The sequence below is a fragment of the Rhododendron vialii genome, chromosome 3a (genome assembly GCF_030253575.1).
Source record: "Rhododendron vialii isolate Sample 1 chromosome 3a, ASM3025357v1".
Taxonomy (NCBI): domain Eukaryota; kingdom Viridiplantae; phylum Streptophyta; class Magnoliopsida; order Ericales; family Ericaceae; genus Rhododendron; species Rhododendron vialii.
Window position 1 is genome coordinate 15175131 of NC_080559.1, and position 15488 is coordinate 15190618.

General features: G+C 42.4%; 1 protein-coding gene and 2 long non-coding RNA genes across 3 annotated transcripts; all 3 read left to right on the plus strand.

Moving 5' to 3' along the window:
* Window positions 1-209: 209 nt before the first annotated feature.
* On the plus strand, window positions 210-9966 carry LOC131318677 (uncharacterized). The gene is made up of 2 exons (XR_009197777.1): window positions 210-1481; window positions 9324-9966. It is a non-coding gene; the product is annotated as an uncharacterized LOC131318677 (long non-coding RNA).
* On the plus strand, window positions 1685-9208 carry LOC131318676 (uncharacterized). Its single transcript, XR_009197776.1, has 3 exons — window positions 1685-1805; window positions 3126-8437; window positions 8987-9208. It is a non-coding gene; the product is annotated as an uncharacterized LOC131318676 (long non-coding RNA).
* Window positions 9967-12217: 2251 nt separating the features above from the next.
* On the plus strand, window positions 12218-15376 carry LOC131318678 (multiple C2 domain and transmembrane region protein 14). Its single transcript, XM_058348605.1, has one exon. It carries the CDS (start codon window positions 12283-12285, stop codon window positions 15223-15225), a length of 2943 nt encoding a protein of 980 aa, XP_058204588.1. The 5' UTR covers window positions 12218-12282; the 3' UTR covers window positions 15226-15376.
* Window positions 15377-15488: the final 112 nt, after the last annotated feature.

Sequence of the window (15488 nt, forward strand, 5' to 3'; positions counted from 1 at the left end):
GTGTACATGAATGGCTCTGATACCACCTGTAACGCCCCCAGCAGACCACTGCCCCAGAACCCTTATTTCGATCCACAAGTCATACCACATGGCCCAAAAGCTTAAGCACAAGGTATTAGTAGTTGCCCACAAGGTTTGTTATATGCCCAAGATCATCCATGTAGACTTCCAATGTGGGACGGGGTGTTACAACTTCAGCGAGAAGTTGGGTGACTCAAAGTTAAATTACAGCACGTATGATATTGAGTTCTTTGCCATTGTTCGAGCTCTTAAGCATTGGAGTTCATACTTGGCATACAATGAGTTCATCCTGTATTCTGACCATGATGCTTTGAAGCATATTAATAGTCAGGAGAAGCTCTCTTCAAGGCATGCTGCATGGGCCGCATATATTCAGCAATTCACCTTTGTTATAAAGCATAAGTCTGGTGCTTTAAACAAGGTAACCGATGCTCTAAGTCGGCGAACACATCTCTTGGTCACCATGCGAGCTAAGGTATTGGATTTTGATTTGTTTCGTGAATTATTGCCTAGTGATCCTTATTTTGGGCCGATTATGAAAGATGTAGAGGCTGGAAATCGAGCAGATTATCAGATGCATGATGGATTTCTATTCAAAGGCAATCAGTTGTGTGTGCCGGCAAGTAGTTTACGCCTCAAAATCATAAAGGAGTTGCATGAGGAGGGACACGTTGGGAGAGACAAGACGGTTCAGCTTGTAGGAGACTCTTACTATTGGCCTACAATGCGCAAAGAGATTACAAGGTTTGTTGAGGGTTGCCAGGTTTGTCAAGTTTCCAAAGGAACGGCGACCAATGTAGGCTTATACATGTCACTGCCTGTACCGAATCAGCCATGGGCCAACATTAGTATGGATTTTATCCTAGGATTGCCAAGAACGCAGAAAAGAAATGATTCTATCTTTGTTGTGGTGGATCGGTTCTAAAAAATGGCACACTTTATTGCCTGAAAGAAGACTACAGATGCTGTTAATGTCGCCCAACTCTATTTCCGTGAGGTTTATCGTTTGCATGGGCTGCCCAAATCTATTGTCTCCGATAGGGACACACGATTCCTTAGTCACTTTTGGCGCTGTCTGTGGAAGTTGGCCAACACAAAACTTGATTTCAGCACTGCGTATCATCCGCAAACTGACGGTCAGACCGAGGTGGTTAATCGCTCTGTGGGTAATCTGCTTTGTAGCCTTGTGGGTGATCATCTAAAGTCTTGGGACCAACGGTTGTATCAAGCTGAGTTCGCCTACAATCGCTCAGTCAATCGCAGCTTTGGGTTTAGTCCCTTCTTTGTTACATATGGGTTTAATCCTCGAGCGCCCCTTGACTTGGCTCCTGTTCCGGATTTGAAGCGTCCCAATGGTAAAGCGGAGGATCTGATTTCAGGTTTGTAAGCGGTTCACAAGATGATTGTGCAACACTTCGAAGAATCTTCTGCAAAGTATAAGCAAGCTGCCGACAAAAAGTGTAACACCCATCTCGGGATATTTAGAGTTTCAATTTAATTTTGAGGTTTGGGGTTTAATTTGTATTTGTTGGATTCTATGAGGGGCCTTGGTGTGATTTACATGGAGAATTGTTATTGGTTTGGAGTATAAGTTGAGAGGAGAGGTGACCACATAGGATTTCTTCCTAAGTGACTAAATAGCCATCAGATTCTTCCCAATTCTGCCGACTCCCAATTCTGCCGACATAGCGAGAGAGAGAGGGGGAGAGAAAGGGAGGAGGAGGTCACGGCTAAGGGGAGGGAGGAAGGAGAGGTCCGGTTTCGACGATCCAACTCGGTGACAAGTAAGTTCTTGTACTCTAGAAGTGTAATCCATGTTTAATTTCATGTTTGTGTGGCTAGATTCTCCATGGATTGAGTTTTGAAAGGAAATCGACAAAGTTCATGTTTTGGGTCAAATTCGTGGGTTTTGGTAATCTGTCTTTTGGGGGCCCTTTTGCTAGGAATCAATTTTTGGTGTCTTCATAACTGTCAAAGTACGTTTCAATACGAAGATTTCGGTACCAAGATCATGCAAAACCGATAATCACACAATTAGTTATGAATCTTTGAATACTGGCTGTTTGCTGGATGTGCGATTCTGTGCGTGGCTGTCTTCTTTTAACTTTCTGGGCATGATGAACATTTTGGGTGGCTTTGGGTCTTTTATAGGAGCTGCATATTTAAGTTAAGAAGAGATTGGCGTTGGAATCAAGTAATTTGGTTTAGTATACAATTTTTGGTGAATTTCTAAAGCAGGGTTGGTTGACTGGGGCGAAAATGGTTGCAAATCGGTTTTTCTTTTGATTGTTGGGTTAACCTCCTCTCGTTTCTGAACCTGGGATTTTAACTGAGTGCAGGGCTTGTAGTGGTGCAACTTTTGGTGTTGGTTTCAATACTTTTGGGTTTAAGATGAAAGAGTTATGATTTTTCAATCAATTTTACTTATTCCCGCGTAGAATCTGACAGCACCGACGGACTTTGGTATAATGGCCATAACTCCTAGCTCGGGACTCGAAATGACACACCGTTTGTTTTGTTAGAAACTAGACACATAGAGCTTTCCAACGATACGTCCCATGCATCATGGGTATGTCCGAGCGATAACAGATTTGCATTTAAAGTTGACCTAAATTCTGCCTTTGCACCAGTTTTTACTGTTATGTTGAAGCTATAATCGTAAGGCCGTAGTTAGGTTACCCGAACTCTGTTTTTGATGTATGACCTATGGATTCAAAGAAGAAGAAGTCTACTTTTCAATGGTTTAAGTGTCGCCCTGGAATTCATGTTGTTTAATTAGATATGGCCAAAATAAGACAGGCTGGTTGTGGTTGTCGTTCCTGTTTTGGGAGTTTTGTTGCGTTGGTCTGTTTGGTTGAGATTGTACAGTTGTGGGTCTTTATATTTGATATTTTTGGGTGTGTTGGAGTACCTTGGAGTATGGAAAAGATGTGTGAGGTCTCCCGGGTACGTGGGTACTCCCGGACACCTCTAGAGATTTTGGTGACTTTGTGTAATGTTTGCCCCATTAGCTAGTGTAGAAGGCATGTTATGATTTGTTAGTCTAGCTTTTGGTTTAACATTCCTAGATGTTCATATGCTAATATGGGTTAACTTGTGGCTAGGTAACGAGCCGGTCTTTTAGGAGGTGCCGAAACCGTAAGTTTGGCATACTCCAGTCGAATGAAAGGTGAGTGTGTCTGATATGGTTCTTCTCAATAAGATATTGCTATGGTGGTATGTATATATCTTGCTAATGGTATTTTAGCTTTCAATATGATTATCGATATGTAAATAATGCGGTGGAGGTGATTATATATCAATGATATCATGCTAATCGAGGTTTAGCTATTGATATGGATATATGTGGTCGAAATTGTATATCATGCTATATATTGTTTAGCTAATGGTATGCATGCTTGTTGTATGTTGATTGTACCCGCGAAAGGATTGTGGAGTGAGTCACACCATATCGTGGGCCATGTCGTCTAATTAACGGTGAATGGGAGTGTGGTGTGCGGGACACAATTCCTTGGGTACATGGGATGTGGCAGACGTGCCACTGTATGTTGGTGTTTATACATGTGGTTATACGATTGAGTACCTATGTTGAGTTTTGTGTGATTTACATTCATGCCGTTATTGTTATGTGGTTGTTTATTGAATAATATTGCTATGTTTGGAGAATGTGGTGGTTATGATTATTGATATTCTTTTGGGTATCGTGACATTTTATTGAGCATTTCTATATCTCACACACTCTGGTTTTCCTTTTTGGACTGCCAGGTAGCAGGTGGCTTAGAGTGGGTCCACTACTGGTCAACGCTTTGGAGAGTGCTAGACTAGCGTCGGGTGATGTCTTTGGTTAGATTGTTGCGTAGCTGATTCGTCTAGAAGCTAACCTAAAAGTTATGTAATTAATTGGAGAGAGGGATATTTATTATAACTTGAGAGTTGAGGTTTTGGGCGTTGACTTGGTTGTATTTTAAGTGAGAAGTCTTCCGCTAATTTGTATTCTGATTGGTTGTAGAGTGTGGTGTGGTCTATTGTGTGGAATGCCACGTGGCCGCGCTGACTCGGGCCCACTCTGGGTGCCGTTTGCGGGGCGGGGCGTGACAGCTTGGTATCAGAGCTAGTACTTTCTAGACTCTGTGTTGAGAGTTGGTTGGGGGTTGGTAGTGGACCATAGGAGTTGAGTTTGTCGAGTAGCGGTTAGGGATTTAACTAACGTGTGAGTTATATCCATAACCATTGTGTTTGATGTTGATTGTTGAAACAGGTTTTTTCTGATAAACGGATTTGAATCATACGGTATGTGTTGAGGATGTTATATTTGGTGACGGTGTGGGATGAACAACGGATGTAGTTGACAATGTGTTGTAGTTGTGGCACAATTCACATGAATGCAGGGTTTTGATATGGCTCGATTCATGGGGTAGCAGATGGTTGTGGTTCATTGGCAGTTTGCACAGGGTTCAGGTACGTGTTTGCTTGAAAGGTTTAAAGTGATTTTCCTTGTACGGTTTGAGTGGGGTTAGTATCCCTTTCATTGCAGGAGGATGTGTGAGATTTGTGGTACTAGAACTAAATGTTTTGAGCATAGTGTCGGCGGTATCGTAGGTGGTGGTGTCGGGGGGGTTTTGACAAGAGTTGTATCTGTTGGGGTTGTTTGATGATTATGGGGTGATCATGTTTGTGGAAATTTTTGTGTTAAGGTTTATTTAGGGTAGTGATGTGCTTGTGGCATATGATTTGGGTTGAGGGGAGAATGATTTAAGGTTGTGTGGTGTGTGAGTCCTATGACAGTGCGAGTAGTTGATGAGGTGAATACGTGGATGTTATAAGTTTTGGAGAGCTTAGTTTTAGTGGATTTTAAGTTGTTGAGCTTGTATGAGAGAATAACATAATAGTTTGGAGTTTTGTGGGAATGGTTTTGTTCATTCCGTGAACTGGAATATGGTTATGATAGTCTATGAGGGGATAGTTGTGGGTGAGTGTTTCTATGTTGTGGTTATCAGTGTGGATGAGTTAAGAGGGAAATAGATTAAATGTGTTGTTAAGGTTATAGTCTGGTGGGAGGTAAGGTTTGGGAAGCAGAGCGTGAGCTAGTAAGCGGTTGGTAAGTGGTTGTGTAACATTGACACGTTAGTGTTTAAATTATGGATTAAAAGATTATTCTGTTGGTGAGTGTCCTATTGGAACTTTGGATTTTGTGGAAAGTTTATCATTTCAATGTGAACTAGTGGTTTTACTTAGGTTGTAGTGGGTTAGTTAACGAGGTCAACACATCTTTTACCAGTTGAGGTTACTTATACTACGGATAAGTGTGCAAAATTGTATATTGATGGTATTGTTTGGTGCACAGGGTGCATGTGTACTGCGGAGTTGAGTATAACAACGGTTACTAGGGTTGGAGGTTGGTGAGAGGCAGAGAGATGGTGAGGGTGATGGTGATGGCAGTGAAGGTGATAGTGGTAATGACGAGGATGATTGTGAGGATAGTGAGAATGGTAGTGATAGTGCTGAGGAGAGTAAGGAGCAAAGGTTTCAAGTTTAGTGAGAGTTAGAGTTTTGAGAAATCCAAAGAGGGTTCAGAGGAGACGAGATAGGAGTACAGGCAGTGGTTAGTGGCGGTGAATGTCGATACGTTCGTTGTGGTCGATGGAGCAATTGGTCAGAGAGGGTTCGGGGTGTTGAAAAGTATACAGGGTTACTGTGTGGCGAGTTTGGGCACAAAGCGGCACAGTGTTCAAGGGTGCAGGAGCCGGCGATGGATTCGTTCGAATAGGTGCCAGGTATTTTTAAGTTTTGTTAATGAGTTGTGGGTAGAGTAATTTTTGAGGATTCTTGTGTGTGGGGTTGGGATAACTTATGGGTGAGTTGGGTGTGCATTTTCGTTTAAGATACTGTGCTTGTGTGAGGAGTTGTTGAGAATTTTCGTGCCCTTGTGTAAAGGTAAAGTGTGAGGGAATGGAGAGAATATAAATGTATCTTGATGATAGGATACCATGCTAGAGTGTGAGTGAGTGTTTTGTGTATATCTATGTGGATAATATATATATCTTGTTGAGTAGAGGATGTATATGTATGCGTAGTGTGTGTGTGTGTCCTTAAGTGTTACGCCAAGATTTTTGGACTTGTTTGAAATCCAGTTGGAACCGCGTCTGCGCAACGTAGTTTCCGGCGGGAGGTCTAACATTGTCTCTAGATTGGGTGGTGGCTCTTTGGGACGGTGTTGTGTGTAGGTGGGGTATTTATGTTTTAATTTTATGGGTACCGTGTTGTGTGCTAGTTGTTGTCGAGAGAAGTGATTGATAGGGCTGGTGCGAATTATGAATTGTCCTTGCTAAGGAAGTTACTGGTGTTGGGATATGTTGAGCTTTAACGAGAGTTGGAGATTTGTTTTTGGTGGTGTTATTGAGTTTGAGGTTGGGTGTTGTGTGGTTACTGAGTAATTTTGAGTGTATGCATGTTTGAGGTTATTTTCTTTGAGGTAAGATTTGGGTAGAGGTTGGATTTATTCTTTTTGAAGTTTGGTTTTTGTCTACAGGTGGATGAGTTGTGTAAGTTGGTGAAGGTGTTTGTTTTGAGGATGGTGTTGGTAACATTGTGAGGTTGGTTGTTGTTGATTTTGTGGCGAGTGCTATTTCGGGGACGAAATATTCCAAGTGGGGGAGAGTTGTAACACCCATCTCGGGATATTTAGAGTTTCAATTTAATTTTGAGGTTTGGGGTTTAATTTGTATTTGTTGGATTCTATGAGGGGCCTTGGTGTGATTTACATGGAGAATTGTTATTGGTTTGGAGTATAAGTTGAGAGGAGAGGTGACCACATAGGATTTCTTCCTAAGTGACTAAATAGCCATCAGATTCTTCCCAATTCTGCCGACTCCCAATTCTGCCGACATAGCGAGAGAGAGAGGGGGAGAGAAAGGGAGGAGGAGGTCACGGCTAAGGGGAGGGAGGAAGGAGAGGTCCGGTTTCGACGATCCAACTCGGTGACAAGTAAGTTCTTGTACTCTAGAAGTGTAATCCATGTTTAATTTCATGTTTGTGTGGCTAGATTCTCCATGGATTGAGTTTTGAAAGGAAATCGACAAAGTTCATGTTTTGGGTCAAATTCGTGGGTTTTGGTAATCTGTCTTTTGGGGGCCCTTTTGCTAGGAATCAATTTTTGGTGTCTTCATAACTGTCAAAGTACGTTTCAATACGAAGATTTCGGTACCAAGATCATGCAAAACCGATAATCACACAATTAGTTATGAATCTTTGAATACTGGCTGTTTGCTGGATGTGCGATTCTGTGCGTGGCTGTCTTCTTTTAACTTTCTGGGCATGATGAACATTTTGGGTGGCTTTGGGTCTTTTATAGGAGCTGCATATTTAAGTTAAGAAGAGATTGGCGTTGGAATCAAGTAATTTGGTTTAGTATACAATTTTTGGTGAATTTCTAAAGCAGGGTTGGTTGACTGGGGCGAAAATGGTTGCAAATCGGTTTTTCTTTTGATTGTTGGGTTAACCTCCTCTCGTTTCTGAACCTGGGATTTTAACTGAGTGCAGGGCTTGTAGTGGTGCAACTTTTGGTGTTGGTTTCAATACTTTTGGGTTTAAGATGAAAGAGTTATGATTTTTCAATCAATTTTACTTATTCCCGCGTAGAATCTGACAGCACCGACGGACTTTGGTATAATGGCCATAACTCCTAGCTCGGGACTCGAAATGACACACCGTTTGTTTTGTTAGAAACTAGACACATAGAGCTTTCCAACGATACGTCCCATGCATCATGGGTATGTCCGAGCGATAACAGATTTGCATTTAAAGTTGACCTAAATTCTGCCTTTGCACCAGTTTTTACTGTTATGTTGAAGCTATAATCGTAAGGCCGTAGTTAGGTTACCCGAACTCTGTTTTTGATGTATGACCTATGGATTCAAAGAAGAAGAAGTCTACTTTTCAATGGTTTAAGTGTCGCCCTGGAATTCATGTTGTTTAATTAGATATGGCCAAAATAAGACAGGCTGGTTGTGGTTGTCGTTCCTGTTTTGGGAGTTTTGTTGCGTTGGTCTGTTTGGTTGAGATTGTACAGTTGTGGGTCTTTATATTTGATATTTTTGGGTGTGTTGGAGTACCTTGGAGTATGGAAAAGATGTGTGAGGTCTCCCGGGTACGTGGGTACTCCCGGACACCTCTAGAGATTTTGGTGACTTTGTGTAATGTTTGCCCCATTAGCTAGTGTAGAAGGCATGTTATGATTTGTTAGTCTAGCTTTTGGTTTAACATTCCTAGATGTTCATATGCTAATATGGGTTAACTTGTGGCTAGGTAACGAGCCGGTCTTTTAGGAGGTGCCGAAACCGTAAGTTTGGCATACTCCAGTCGAATGAAAGGTGAGTGTGTCTGATATGGTTCTTCTCAATAAGATATTGCTATGGTGGTATGTATATATCTTGCTAATGGTATTTTAGCTTTCAATATGATTATCGATATGTAAATAATGCGGTGGAGGTGATTATATATCAATGATATCATGCTAATCGAGGTTTAGCTATTGATATGGATATATGTGGTCGAAATTGTATATCATGCTATATATTGTTTAGCTAATGGTATGCATGCTTGTTGTATGTTGATTGTACCCGCGAAAGGATTGTGGAGTGAGTCACACCATATCGTGGGCCATGTCGTCTAATTAACGGTGAATGGGAGTGTGGTGTGCGGGACACAATTCCTTGGGTACATGGGATGTGGCAGACGTGCCACTGTATGTTGGTGTTTATACATGTGGTTATACGATTGAGTACCTATGTTGAGTTTTGTGTGATTTACATTCATGCCGTTATTGTTATGTGGTTGTTTATTGAATAATATTGCTATGTTTGGAGAATGTGGTGGTTATGATTATTGATATTCTTTTGGGTATCGTGACATTTTATTGAGCATTTCTATATCTCACACACTCTGGTTTTCCTTTTTGGACTGCCAGGTAGCAGGTGGCTTAGAGTGGGTCCACTACTGGTCAACGCTTTGGAGAGTGCTAGACTAGCGTCGGGTGATGTCTTTGGTTAGATTGTTGCGTAGCTGATTCGTCTAGAAGCTAACCTAAAAGTTATGTAATTAATTGGAGAGAGGGATATTTATTATAACTTGAGAGTTGAGGTTTTGGGCGTTGACTTGGTTGTATTTTAAGTGAGAAGTCTTCCGCTAATTTGTATTCTGATTGGTTGTAGAGTGTGGTGTGGTCTATTGTGTGGAATGCCACGTGGCCGCGCTGACTCGGGCCCACTCTGGGTGCCGTTTGCGGGGCGGGGCGTGACAAAAAGCGTCGTGTCGTGGAATTTGAAGTGGGTGACTTTGTGTGGGCTGTTTTGACAAAGGATCGCTTCCCAGCGGGTGAGTACAACAAGCTTGTAGCTCGGAAGATTGGACCATTGGAGATCCTTGAGAAAATTAACCCCAATGCATACAAGTTGAAGCTTCCAAGTCAGATCCGCACTTCTGCTACGTTCAATGTCAAACATCTCATTCCATACCGAGGTGATAGTTTCGATGAGGAGTCTGCGAATTCGAGGGCAAATTCTCTACAACTTGGAGAGGATGATGCAGACTTGATTGCATGTGCATACATGGATCAGCATGAGAGACAAAGGGCAAAGTAGTAATAAGATCTCAGTGGATTTTTCTAAAATTGGAATATTCTTGAAATCCTCTGAATCTTCATATATTGTCCATGATAAGAAGGATCTGATTTGCTAGTATCTTTTATTTCCATGATAGGAAGGATTTGATTTGGTAGTATCTTTTAATTAGGAAGTTTCTTCTTTCTAGTAATTGTTTTGTTTGGCTAGGAAGTATTACCTTTTTTTTAATTTCCTAATATGTTTAGGTTCTAGTAGCCTATAAATAAACACTGTAAGCCTTAGGGCAAATCAGTTGATTAATAAAAATTTGAGCTTTGCTTGAGAAGAGAGAGTATCTCTAGTTTTTTAGGTTGTTCTTTATTGTGTGAGTTTATTCTTCGCTTTTACGCTGCGTCAGGGTCCCTCTTATTTTTTTTATCTTTTAATATAGTCCAACAAAAGATGTCATATTTTTAATTTTCGCTTTAAGCCCCAAAAAGTAAGGGCCGACTCTGATTACCATATATAATTAGTAGGACACGCAAATTTATTCTTAATATTGATCATTGGGACAGTTCCGGAAACACCTATAAAAACATCTAAAAAAATATTTCAAATCTCAATCTCATAGTTTCCGATTAAGTTTTTATAATCCGAATCGTTCAATGTGTGCAGATTGTGATTTTAAGGTTGCCCGCAAGAAATTAGCAAAAAATATGACCAGAAAGTGTTTGTTTTGAGCAGTTTTTAATTGAATCGTTCATCAAATCTGAGCTAAAAACTGCTCAGATTAAGCACTTTCCAGTCCTTTTTTTTTTGCTGATTTTTCGCGGATCCCTTTAAATCACGTTCTAATCACATTGAACTGCTCAAATCATCAAAATTTGATTGAAAACTATGAGATATTTTTATAGGTATCCCCGGAACCACCTGATCATCCTACTTCGTTAATTTTTTTTAGAGTAATATTTGTCAGTGCCTACCCATATGCCACTAGAACATGGCATCAAGCTTTCATCAGTTTCTAAAAGAGTTGGGACCGTCTAATTTTGTCCAATTTCTAGTAGTTCTTTTTGGGCTAAGGTTTTACAATCAAAACTGTTGGGTTTGAGAGTTTATTGAGACCGTCAATCATGCCAAATTACAATGATCGACTTTCAATCAAGGCATAATTGCTACAGATTTATTTTAATATACATGAGTTTGATCCGGTGTGACCAAAATTACTTATAAGAGCATCAATACTCATAAATGTCATTTTGCTATTGTCACCTAAAAAGGTTAGCCCTAATAAATAGCATTCTGTCAATACATTTTGTCATATCGTGTGCCAAATTTTGATATTTACAAGAAATCTTATCATTTTACTCAAAGTGATGGTTACAATGTGGATACTCTAAATATGTGTAATCCATAATTTTCATCATATTTGTCTATACCGAATTAATAATAATTTTTTGTGTTAAAAAATAGTACTGTAGTATAGTTTTTAACACATTTATTGTCTCAACGAAATCTAAACTATGAACAAATTCTATAGTCAAAAATAGTAGTTCTATAAACTAAAGAAAATGATATTGGCATTCCAAAAATTGATGCAGGTACTCCAAAAATAAAAGAAAATGACTTTGAAATTACATTGATTTTAGAGTGTCTGCATTAATTTTTGAAGTGCCAATATCATTTCGCTAAACCAAAAGTAAATTTCATTTCACAAATAAACAAACTCAACGATTCCTCCCTTCGGATTCGTCTTTCCAACAGAACCAGACACCTCTCCTCTGCATCCCCACGCTCCTCTTGCTTGTACCGTACAAAGATCCTTTCTCACTTCGAGACAGTGCCACGTGGACTCCACCACTCCTGCATGTCTCATGACTCTCATCCGACGCGGCATACGCTCCCTCGGACTTTTGGAATGTTATGGTGCATCCTATGCTACAGCATGCTCCGATCCGGTCGTCTATTTTGAGCCCAGATTTTAATTTGAATAATGAACGATTTAAAATGTGTGCTAGCTCAAATAAAAGTTTGAGCCGTCCGTGCTAAAATGTACGACCTGATCGGCCACACTACACCTTGTAGTGCGGAGATACAGTATCCCCAAATTCCGCTCGCTCATGAACCACGCTCCAGAAAACAATTCATATCATTGTTGTGAGTTTGAAAAAGACCCACAAATGTTCCAAATTGAACCCGACTCAAAGGAGAGTAAAAATAAGCCTTTGTCCTTAATCAAAAAAAAATTCATATTTGTTAATTTTTTTTTCAATTTTTTTCAGAATTATTGCTTATTCATGAGGATTATTGTTTATTCATGAGGAAACAAATTTAAAAAATAAAAAATTAAGATTAAAATTCAATTTTTTTAATAAAGACGAAAATAAATCAATTTTTTCGTTTTCATCCAAAAAAAATTAGGTTTCAAATCGTAATTCTTTACTTTTTATATTCTTCTCATCATAAAGAATCATTAATTTGACAAAAAATTAACAAATACAAAAACAAAATTGAATAAAAATGAAAAAATAAGTCAAATAAACAACCCCTAAGACTGCACATTAGCTTGGTCCCTCGCTAACGCCCTTTTTATAAACGGTTTTGCTCTCCACCACTGCTCTCTCTCTCTCTCTCTCTCTCTCTCTCTCTCTCTCTCCGTACAATGGCAGATATCAGCAACAGAAAGCTAATCGTCGAAGTCTGCAACGCCAAAAACCTAATGCCGAAAGACGGCCAAGGAACGGCCAGCACATACGCGATAGTCGATTTCGACGGCCAAAGGCGACGGACCAAGACCATATTCCGAGACCTCAACCCTCGGTGGGACGAGAAGCTCGAGTTCTCGGTCCTCGACGCCGAGTCCTTGGCCGCCAAAACCCTCGAGCTCAATCTCTACAACGACAAGAAGACCACGGGTAAGCGGAGCACTTTTCTAGGCAAAGTCAAGATCAACGGAACCTCTTTTTCCACATCTGAAACAACTGATCTCGTTTACTATCCGCTTGAGAAGCGGAGCGTTTTCTCTCAGATCAAAGGCGAGATCGGTCTCAAGGTTTGGTTGGAGGAGGATAAGATTCCGCAGCCGCCGGAGGAGCAGAAATCGTCTGAAGCTGCTCCACCACCTCCGCCTGCCGCTGCGGAGGAAAAACAACCGGAGAAGGAAGAAAACAGAGCGAATGAGGAGAAGAAGGAAGTGGAGAAATCAGGAGAAGAAAACAAGCCGCCGGAGGATTCGAAAACGGAGGAGCCTCCGGCGCCGGCGGTGGTTCAAGCGGAGGAGGAAAAGGCGGTGGTGGCAAGAAAATGTCCTACTTTAGGCTCGAGCGAGTCGGAACCCCGGTACCATGGCGGTGGTGGCGGCGGCGATAGGAGGCGGAGGAGCGCGTACGATCTCGTCGACCGGATGTCGTTCCTCTTCGTGCGGGTGGTGAAGTTCAAGCAGTCGAAGCCGGAGCCCAATTCGCTGGCGCACGCGAAGCTGGTGATCGGTACACACAGTATCAAAACCAAGAGCAAGGCGGAGAACAAAGAGTGGGACCAAGTCTTCGCGTTTGAAAAGGAAGGGTTGAACTCTGCTTCGCTGGAAGTGTCCGTTTGGATCGACAAGAAAAAAGGCGCAACGGATGATAATTCTACGGAGAGTAGTAATATGGGGAACGTAACGTTTGATTTAACGGAGGTCCCGAAGCGGGTCCCACCGGACAGCCCTCTAGCACCGCAGTGGTACACTCTCGACGGCAAGGATTCGCAGGGAAATGACGTCATGCTCGCCGTTTGGATCGGGACGCAGGCGGACGAGGCGTTTCAGGAGGCGTGGCAATCGGATTCCGGCGGGTTTATACCGGAGACCCGAGCCAAGGTTTATCTCTCTCCGAAGCTGTGGTATTTGAGGCTAACGGTTATCCAGACCCAGGATCTGCAGTTAGGCTCGGGCGCTACCGAGCCTAAGTTTAAAAACCCCGAGCTTTACGTAAGAGCACAGCTGGGGGCGCAGCTTTTTAAGACCAGCCGAGCCATGGTCGACTCGTCGAGCTTTTCGTCCAATCCGACGTGGAATGAGGATCTAATATTTGTGGCAGCCGAGCCGTTTGAGCCGTTTTTGGTTGTGACGGTGGAGGATGTAACTAATGGACGCGCCTTGGGCCATGCCAAGATCCACGTGGCAAGTGTTGATAGGAGGACGGATGACACATCAGAGGTGAGGTCCAGGTGGTTCAATTTGGTTGGTGATGAGAATAAGCCGTACGGCGGGAGGATACACGTGAGAGTGTGCTTGGAGGGTGGGTATCACGTGCTTGACGAGGCTGCTCACGTGACAAGCGATATGAGGGCAACGGCAAAACAGTTAGCAAAAGCTCCAATTGGATTGCTAGAAGTGGGTATTCGTGGGGCCACCAATTTGCTTCCTGTGAAAACGAAAGACGGTACTCGTGGGACCACGGATGCTTACGTGGTGGCGAAGTATGGGCCCAAGTGGGTTCGCACCCGTACGATTCTCGATCGGTTTAATCCCCAATGGAATGAACAGTATGCATGGGATGTCTACGATCCCTGCACCGTGCTCACCATTGGGGTGTTTAATAATGTAAGGTACAAGCACGATGAGGCTGGGAAGCAAGAGAAGGATGCAAGGATTGGGAAATTACGTGTAAAGTTGTCAACGCTCGATGTGAATCGAGTGTACACGGATTCATATTCGCTTACGGTGTTGCTTCCCGGAGGGGCCAAGAAGATGGGAGAGATTGAGATTGCTTTGAGGTTCACATGCTCGTCGTGGCTTAGTCTTATCCAGGCATACGCTAGCCCGATGCTACCTAGAATGCACTACGTGTGCCCGTTGGGCCTCGCGCAACAAGATATCTTGCGTCATGCGGCAATGCGCATAGTGACAGCTCGATTGGCCCGGTCCGAACCGGCACTAGGTCATGAGGTGGTTCAGTTTATGCTAGACTCGGACACGCATGTGTGGAGCATGAGGCGGAGCAAGTCCAATTGGTTCAGAATCGTGAGTTGCTTGTCCAAGGCCGCCGCTTTCGCAAAGTGGCTCGATGAGATACGAGGCTGGGTGCACCCACCCATTACAGTTATGGTCCATGTGTTACTCGCGGCTATTGTGTTCTTCCCACACCTAGTATTGTCCACAATGTTCATGTACGCATTCTTGATCATAGGATTGAGATTTCGTCATCGTCAACGGGTTTCACTCCATATGGATTCGAGATTATCCTACATCGATGCCGTAGGATCCGACGAGCTCGATGAGGAGTTTGATGGGTTTCCGAGCACACGATCGCCCGACCAAGTTCGTATTAGGTACGATCGCTTGCGGGCCCTAGCTGGTAGGGCCCAAATGCTTTTGGGGGATGTGGCAGCACAAGGGGAAAGATTGGAGGCTTTGTTCAATTGGAAGGACCCTAGGGCAACTGGGATATTCGTGGTGGTGTGTCTATTGGCCTCACTGGTGTTCTACGTAGTGCCATTCAAGGCCTTTGTGTTGGGGTCCGGATTCTACTACCTCCGCCACCCAAGGTTTAGAGATGACATGCCGCCAGTGACCATAAACTTTTTTCGGCGACTTCCTTCGTCGTCACATCAAATTCTCTAAGACAATAAACTGGGCATTTGGTTACTCTTCAACTAAAGTTGTAATTAGTTGGGGCTTGTTTTCTTAAATTATTTCGTTAGCATTTGATTTAAAATAATGAGGTACTGATTAACGGTGGGATTGGAAAGTTGTTTTCATGTATTAAATTTGATTTGAACATAAAGTTCAATGCAACAAAGGGTAATGTGCTATGAAGTAACCGTTGGGTTAGGGCATTCATGTATTGAATTTGAACACAAAGCACAATGACACAAACTTGAGAA